The following is a 9,452-nucleotide window of genomic DNA, read 5'->3' on the forward strand; positions in this document are numbered from 1 at the left end:
TAATCAAATTATGGCGCCAGGTGGTTTAGTGGGTAATTAAGGTGCTCCAATCGGGTTGTGTGGTTCAGGTTTATATCCAAGGGATGGTTGGGGTTTATTGCTCATGTAATGGCACTCAGAGATGACTGAGGCTGATTACTTTCATCTTAAATGTCAGGGTCAACTTGCTTAACCCCGGGTACCTACGTTCCTCTGTGGGGCGACATAGGATTGGATGATAGATGGATGGATGTTATGTTGGATGGCCCCCCTTCTGCATATGAGATTAATACTCTACACAGGGCGAATAAATCACCTGTGCAAAGTCTGCAGCTCCACACGGGCATATAAGGAACGGAGTCGGCTTAGCCCAGCAAACCTCTTGGAAACAGATATGGTAGAGAGATGATTTTATCATTCCGTTATTAATACTGCGAGAATGAAATCCGAAGAATGTTGAGAGATGATGCAGGATTGATTGGGATAATACTGAACACTAAAGCATACTTCTGTGTAAGGATTTGGCGGGTCAATATGTAGGAACTGTGTTTTCCGAGAAAGGTGAAACTGATGTTATATGGTCCACTTTCGATGTAAGGTAGTAAAAAAAATTATGTATATATTCGGTAAAATTAGGCGATAAGTACGCAACACATACATTTTGTCAGACAATGACAAGACAGCTGAAGTCACAATGTAGAGAATTCATATGATTCGAGATCCAGAACACAAGTGCAAGATATGTTGTTGCGTAAATATACACAACAACCATCTTGGACTTCGAAATGAGCGTAGATGAAGTGGAAGGACTGACTGCCGTCAGTCACCTCTGACAGTTGTCTCAGTGAGGAAGAAAAGGTGAGCCTTAGAGGACGAGAGGTGGTGTTCAACAGAGGGGAATCAGAGGAAAGGCCAAGAGTGTTGCAGAAACGAACAGTCAGACAATGGTCCTGTACATCTCACTTGGATGTCGACGGGAGAGGAGAGAACGGTGGACATTTATGGTCCCGTCCCTCCCGCCCCCCGTGGACTCTGAGTGTTGTAGTGCTATTTCTTTAACTTTTGAAACAGGAAGTGTGGTGGGTTATATGCATGTAGTTTGGAATAAACACAAACGGAATATTTAGAAGAGTAGGCTTACCTAATTTTCGTGTTATGAAAACATTGAAATAGTTCACCAGAGGGACATGGTCAGACGCTAGTCTTGAGGGCTGGTGAAATGGGAGCTCAGTTCTCCCCATCAACAGCGTTCCATCCATATCGAGAGTACTGTCCTGTTCGACTGGTGTTACTGTCTATTTCTTTCAGTAAATTTTCTATCTATCTATCTATCTACAGCATTGCCAGACGCCTCAATCCCGTACGGGGTGGCCACAAGCAAATCGCCTCCACGTCACCCTGTCCCCCGCCATTTCACTGCACTGCTCTCAACTCACAACCCCACTCTCATATACCTCTCCACTCCATCCCTCCATCTCATCCTCGGCCTCCCCCTCCCTCTCCCACCCTCCACCTCACTCACATACAATCTCCTCGTCAGTCTCTCACCCTCCATCCTCTCCACATGGCCAAACCACCTCAGTGAGTTCCTCCTAATGCTTCCTATCACATCCACATCCACACCATAACTTTCCTTTATATCCTCATTTGTCAGCCTGTCTATCCATGGATTCCACAGGCTCCTCTTAAATAACTCATTTCTACTGCTCTCACTCTTGACTTGTGTCCTTCCAACAACGTCCAAGCTTCACTTCCCTACGTTAGAGTTGGTATCACAATACTGTCATGTAGTAACTTTTTCACTTCCATGCTCACTTCTCTGTTTCTTATCACTGCTTTCAAGGAACCAGCAACCTTTCTTCCTTGTTGAACCTTTCGAGCACTTCACCCTCCAAACTTCCATCCTTAACCATCACATTACCCAAGTACTTAAACGTACTCATATTGTCCATTTCCTCACCATCCAACCTCATAGTACATTCACTGACCACCTCTTCCCCATTTTGACGTTCTTCCCTACATTCGCCTTTAGATTTCGTTTCTTACACACTCTCCCAAACTCATCCACCTAGCCCTGCAGCTCCCCTTCGTCTTCATTCAACAACACAGTATCATCTGCAAACAACAGTACCCTCTCTCACCAGGACCACTCGAACATACACAGTTCTACCTTGTATCTCTTTTATTACCCCATCCATGTACAGATTGAACAACCATGGAGACATGACACATCCTTGTCTCAACCCAACCTTCAAAGAGAAAAATTCACTCAATTCACCATCCACACGCACTGCAGCCTTAGCACCATCATACATACTCTTCACAACATTCAACAACTTCCCGTCTACTCCATAATTCTTAATACTTTCCACAATCCTTGTCTATCGACCCTGTCTGATGCTTTCTCCAAATCCATGAAAGCCGCATACAACTTCTTTCCCTTCTTTAGAAACTTTTCCACTAAAGATCTAAGAATGAATATCTGATCTACACAGCCTCTTCCCTTCCTAAAGCCTCCCTGTTCTTCTCCAACTAATTCCTCTGTTCCATCCCTAACTCTGTCAATAAGTATCCAACCATACACTTTTCCTATTGCACTAAGAAGACAAATGCCCCTATGATTACCACACACTTTTTTTCCCCTTTTTCTTTGTACAAGGGAATAATTATACCTGACTTCCAATCTTCTGGGACTATACCTTCCTCCCAGGCCAATCTGCACAACTTACACATCCATTCTACTACTATCTCTCTCCCATGTTTCAGCATTTCACCAAACACTTCATCAATTCCTGGGGCTTTCCCCAATTTGACTTTCTTCGTTACTTCCACAACTTCTATCCTACTGAGATCTTCCTGTCTTCTCACCTCCCTCCTTCTCCCAGCCATTCCCCAGGCACTTATACTCCCGTTACTTCCATCCTCTATGTTCAACAATTCCTTAAAGTGTTCTCTCCATCTGCTCATTTTTTCTCCCTTCTCCACTAGTAATCTGCCATTTTCATCTTTCACTCCCCTGCTAACGTCACTGCCACCCTTTCTTACTCTCTTCAAGTCCAACCAGAACATTTTCTTACAGTCCCTCCACTTTACACTCAAATTCCTTCCAAATTCCTCATCCACTCTCTTCTTACTCTCTCTTACTAATCTTTTCACCTCTCTCTTCCTTTCTACATGTAACTCTCTCTTCCACCTTTCAACAGCCTGTCTCACCTCTTCATTCCACCACGCTCTTCCTTGCACCCCCCCCCCTCCGTCTTCTCTTCACCCCACACACCACATCACATGGTGCACGTATTTCTTCTGTGAATATCCTACACACACCTTCCACATCATATCTGTGGTCGGTCCGGCCACCCATCATCCACTCACTTAGTGTAGTGGTACTATATTTCAGAGAAGCTCTACACTGAGATGTAAGACAAATTATTTCCGGTAAACCAGGAAATATATTAAAACGGTGGGTGGTAACCTTATAATCAATAAACACATGTTCCCTACGTGTCAAAAAGTGGGTTGGCGGAGGGTTAGTTTCCCTCCCCGGAAAAACGTAACTAAAAATACAAACAAGAAGCCTCGAACCATGCCTGACCAACAGGTGACGACCAAGGACCGAACACAGGACATGGTACCGATGGCAACATAAAATGTTAAATACGCGATTGACGATCCATCCACGCGATTGACGAGCTGAAAGGGAAAGAGATTGTCAAGATGCTTGAAGGTGCAAAAGCTGACATACGTGGCTTACCTGAGACTAAATAGAAGGGTGAGATTGTGAGACTCGGAGAATGGATGGGGTATATTCACCGGAGTAGGTGAGAAAGACAGGGCAAAAGAGGGAGTATGTATGCTGTGTGCAAGAGACGGAAGGAGAATATAAGACAGTATGGATCAGTATGTTCAAGGATTGTGTGGGTAAGATTGAATGTAGGGTTACAAACGTGGCCGATTGTGTGTGTATATGCGTCAACGCAACATCGTGCAAGCAGAGTGAAAGAAGAGTTCTGGGCAAATGTGGAAGCGTGCATAGAAAAGTTTGAAAGGAATGAGATAGTGTTTTTGTCTATGGATATGAATGAAATAGTAGGGGATATGATGGTGGATGGAGTGTTTACAAGTGGAGTGTGCCTGCAGAAGTGGATGAGAACGACAGTGCCCTAATGGACGTTTATTAGGGGAAGGGGTTGGTGATAGCCAGTATCCTCTGTGGGCACGAAATGATCAACAGGTATACGTGGCCTGTGATGTGAAGGGTGGATGATGAACTAAATGAATGGAAAGCAATGATTGATTATGTGTGTGTGGATGATAGAATGAGAAAGTATGTAATGGATCCAAGACCATACAGAGGTTGGGGGGGTGGACTTTCACCACCACTTGGTGGTGGTGAAAGTCAAGGTTCAATAGGAGGAGGTAAGGACAAGGAGAAGTAGTCAATGCAAGGATAGTAGAAGGGTTGCAAGAGGATGAAGAAAAGGCAGCATATATGAGAGAAATGAAGGAGGAATGGGGTAAAAATGATTTGGCGCAGACGAGGGAGGTGGAAGGTTTGTGCAAGATATTCACAGAAGAACTCTGTGCAGAATGTGAGGTGGTGTGTGGAATGAAGAGAAGACGAAAGTGGGTGCAAGAAACAGCATGGTGGAATGAAGAGGTGAGACAAACTGTAGCGCAAAAGAAGAAAGCCTATACTGAGCGGATGGGAAGCAGAGGCATGGAGGAAGTTCAGAGACAGAAGAGAGTTCTATGCAGAGGGGAAGAGAGAGGTGAAAAGATTAATACGAGAAAGAAATAAGAGAGTAGATGAAGAATTTGGGAGGAATATCAGTGTAAAATGGAGGAAACGTAAGTAATGTTCTGGAAACAGTTAAAGAGAGTTAGACAGGATGAAAAAGAAATTAGAAGGGGAATGAAGGATAAAAATGGTATATTGCTAGTGCAGAAGGGAGAAAAATTGAGCAGATTAGAGAACACTTTAAGGAACTGTAAAACATAAAAAATGAAAGGAATGCGAGTATAAGTAGCTGGGGAATAGCTGGTAGAAGCAGGGAGATGAGAAGGTAGGAAGAGATCAGTAGGATGAAAGTAGTGGAAGCAATGAAGGTCAAAACGGGGAAAACCACAGCAATTGATGGGGTGTGTGGTGAACTACTGAAGCATGCGGGAGAGATAGTAGTAGAATGGATATGGAAGATGTGCAGATTGGCCTGGGACGAAGGTAGAGCCCCGGGGGATTGGAAGTCTGGTATAATTTGTTTTCCTGTAAAAAGGAAAAGAGGAAAAAAAAATGCCTGGTAATCATAGGGGCATTTCTCCTCTGAGAGTAATACGAAAAGTATATGGTAGGATGCCTATTGACAGAGTCAAAGAATTAACAGAGGAAGTAGTTGGAGAACAACAGGGAGGTTTTAGGAAGGGAAGAGGTTTGGATCAGATTTTCATTCTTAGGTCTTTAGTGTAAATGTTTCTAAAGAAGGAAAAGAAGTCGTATGCAGCCTTCATGGATTTGGAGAATCATATGACGGAGTGGACAGAATACGAATATAAAATATATTAATATACATCACCCTGCCCTATGGTGGGAAGGAAAGTCAGGATGATGATGATGATGATGATGATGATGATGATGATGGTGATGATGATGAAGATGATGATGATGATTAAGAATATAGTTATGGAGTAAATGGGATGTTGTTGAATGCATTGAAGAGTATGTACGAGGGTGCTAAGGCTGCAGTGCGTATGGATAGTGAACTGGGTGTGTTTTTCTAAGGTATGCGAAAAAGTATGATTGGAGCAGGGATGTGTCATGTATCCATTGCTGTTCAATCTGAATATGGATGGGGTTATAAAAAAAAGATACAAGGTATGGCAGTTTATGTTTGAGCGGCCCTAACTGGAGAGGGCAGCATTTCGAATCATCCTGTACTGTTGTTTACAGACGATACTGTGTTGTTATGTGAAAACAAAGGGGAACTGCAAAGCTAGGTGAATGGGTTAAGGAGCGTGTATGAAACGGAATCTAAAGGTGATTATAGGGGAGAGTAAAGTTATGGTCTTCCAGAGAAATGAATTCTCTAAATTTACAGTGAGGTTGGATGAAGAGGAAATCGAAAATGTGAGTGCATTTAAGTACTTCAGTAATGTGATGAAAAAGGATGGAAGTTTGGATGGCGAAGTGGTTGGAGGGGTACAAGGAATAAAATTTGCTTATTCTTTCAAAGCAGTAACAAGAATTTGGGGAGTGAGGATGGAAGTAAAAAAGTCACTGAATGATAGTATTGTCATACCAACTCTAACTTATGGAAGTGAACCTTAGACCACGTTGGAGGGATACAAGCCAGGAGTAAGAGCAGTGGAAATGGGTTATTTGAGAGGAGCATGTGGAGTTATATGGAGAAACAGGCTGACAAATGAGGAAGTGGAGGAGCATTGTGGCGTGGTTGCTGATAAGATAGTAAGAGTTAGGAGAATTTCACTGAAGCGATTTGGCCATGTGAAGAGCATGGAGATCGAAAAACTAACCAGGAGACTGTATGTGAGTGAGGTGGAGTGGGGGCAAGAGGTAGGGGGTGGTCTAGGATGAGATGGAGGGACGGAATGGAGAGATATAAGAGATACGTGGGTTTGACCTGGAAAAGGGCAGTGACCTAGCAGGGAACAGAATGACATGGAGGCGATTTGTCTGTGGCCACCCTTTAAGGGATTAAGGCATCTGGCATTAGAGACAGACATTATTTTTGAGGGAGTCTTTTTAGAACTTGCGTTGGGTCTTCTTCAAGAGTTTATTCGCTTGTTTGTTCAGTGTATATAGTGGATTAAATCTCCTAATCTCCTTCGCATTTGGATCATTATAACCAAGTTGGATATTGATGTGGTTAGGGAACAAACAGTCGTGAGCCATAGTTTCTGCTCATCCTTCATTCCTACCACTGGCCTGAGGATAGTCGTAGCCAGGGGTTGTTTCGCCTGAAAACTTGCTGTCCAGTGATAGGGTGATAGTTCAAAGCTAGGCTGCACGAGGAACAGCTCACGATAATATTGTTACTCATACAGTCTAGAAAAGCATCGAACTAAGAACAAAAAGTTCAGAGATAAACTGTACGAGGAACACTTCACGATAACATTGTTACTCACACAGTCTATAAAAGATTCCAACTGCAAACGGCAAGTTTTTCTATGATCTACACCCCTGACTACAACGTCGGCTTAGAGGTTGAATAAAAGCAAAATTGTGACTTTTTAAATTGGCCTTGAGTCTCGTCTTCACGACAGTGTATACTGCAGACACTTTTCATTACAGCACATGAGAAAGAAGGCATGCATGAGGTGGTCAGCGTGTGGACAGTGCTGCAGGCGCTGAGGCTGGTCAGGGAAGAGCTGGCACTTCTGAGAGAACGTCACACCACCATCCAAGAGAGCCTCCACGTGTTGCAACACTCACAGGCTGCATTTGTACAAAATTTTGCCGCACTTCAGATGAACCAATTTGTGTCTGACCAAAATTTCAGACAAATTAATCAGTTATATTCCTCTAGTGAAGAGACTTTACAGAGAAATATGACTGGTTTGCGTGACAACTTGGCCACGCTGGAGCAAAGGCACAGCAACTTAAACGGGCAACACACAAGGCTCCAACAGACTCTGGCCTCTTTTGAAGAGATAATGAGTGAAGTCAAGAAAAATATGTCGTCTTTCCAAGTGACAACATCCCTCCTCGAGCAGAAACAAGCCATCTTACAAGACAACCAAACACGTTTTAAGGAAGCACAAGCCATCTTACAAGACAACCAAACAAGTATGAAGGAAGCACAAGCCATCTTACAAGACAACCAAACAAGTATGAAGGAAGCACAAGACGTCTTGGAGGAGAATGTTGCCACACTGCAGCACAACCAAGCCAATTGTCTTCAGATACAAGACACCGTTGCAGGGCTGGCGATAAGCTTATCCGAACCACAAAAAACACAAGGTTGGTATTATCTCTTGGTGAACACTGACATCAATTTGTTTATATTTACAAACGTACCTCTTCAACAAGCAATGAATATTTATAACGGTAGTAATACAGACATACAAGTTGCTTGATCTGAGAACAAACTGGGGGAGCTAAATCTGGGTTGGTTAGGTGGAAAGGAGCGGGTGGGATAGGCTGGGATGGTGGTGGGTGGGCTGGGTTATATACACCCTTGTGATGGGATTAGATGAAAGTGGGTGGAGCTAGAGTAATGCATCTTGACAAACAAGAAGAAAATGACCATTAATCACTTTCATGTACGTTCATAAAAAATAATCATACACATGTTGAACTATTTTATTCAAAACTTCCAACTGCTGTTACAGGCACAGGAGCTTTTGTGCACGGTGGCCAAGTGTTTCTCGTAAACACTGAAATTGGACGGACCTGGGAGGCAGCTCGGCGGTGGTGTCAGACTTACTGGAGTGGCGACCTGGCACATCCCACCGGGAACTTTTACCACTTCATGCAGAAAGTCGGTGACCGAGTCAAAGGTAAGGATGTGACGGCATATTTAACTAACCTAACACAGCCCAACCTAACTTATCCCATCCTAACATAACATAATCTAACCTTATCTAAGGCAATCAGTGGCTGAGTGGGAGGAGGAAATAGTGGTAATGGTGATGATGATGATGATGTACTGTAAGTGGGAAGTAGAGTGATGATGATGATGATGATGATGATCATGATCATGATCATGATCATGATCATGATGTGCTGTAAGTGGAAAGTAGAGTGATGATGATGATGATGATGATGATGGTGATGATGATACTGTAAGTGGGAAGTAGAGTGATGATGATGATGATGATGATGATCATGATCATGATCATGCTGTAAGTGGAAAGTAGAGTGATAATGATGATGATGATGATGATGATGATGATGATACTGTAAGTGGAAAGTAGAGTGATGATTATGGTAATGATGATAATAATGATGATAGAGTAAGTGGGAAGTAGTGATGCTGATGATGATGACGATGATGATGATGATAATGATGATGACGATTATGATGAGTATAGCTATTGTATGTGGGAAGTAGAGTGGTGATGCTGATGATGGTGATGATGATGATGATGATTATTATGTAAGTGGGAAGTAGAGTGATAATGATGATGATGTACTGTTGGTGGGAAGTAGAGTGATGATGATGATGATGATGATGGTGATTATACTGTAAGTGGGAAGTAGAGTGATGATGATGATGATGATGATGGTGATTATACTGTAAGTGGGAAGTAGAGTGATGATGATGATGATGATGATGGTGATTATACTGTAAGTGGGAAGTAGAGTGATGATGATGATGATATACTGTTGGTGGGAAGTAGAGTGATGATGATGATCATGACGGTGATGATGGTGCTGATGGTGATAATGATGATGATAATGATAATGATGATTAAATTGTATGTGGGAAGTAGAGTGATGATGATAGTGATGATAT

The 9,452-nt window shown here is 42.8% G+C and overlaps 1 protein-coding gene across 1 annotated transcript in view; it reads left to right on the plus strand.

Annotated features, from left to right (window-relative positions):
• Window positions 1-7,302: 7,302 nt before the first annotated feature.
• Window positions 7,303-9,452, plus strand: part of LOC145399712 (uncharacterized) — a 5,098-nt gene continuing 2,948 nt past the window's right edge. Inside the window, exons 1-2 of the mRNA XM_080272259.1 lie at window positions 7,303-7,954; window positions 8,326-8,493. Of these exons, the coding sequence (XP_080128385.1) occupies window positions 7,303-7,954; window positions 8,326-8,493 (820 nt within the window). The remainder of the gene's footprint in view (window positions 7,955-8,325; window positions 8,494-9,452) is intronic.

Source organism: Coenobita brevimanus, chromosome 50 (assembly GCF_032717465.1).
Source record: "Coenobita brevimanus isolate Jiangsu-jjx chromosome 50, ASM3271746v2, whole genome shotgun sequence".
Lineage (NCBI taxonomy): Eukaryota > Metazoa > Arthropoda > Malacostraca > Decapoda > Coenobitidae > Coenobita > Coenobita brevimanus.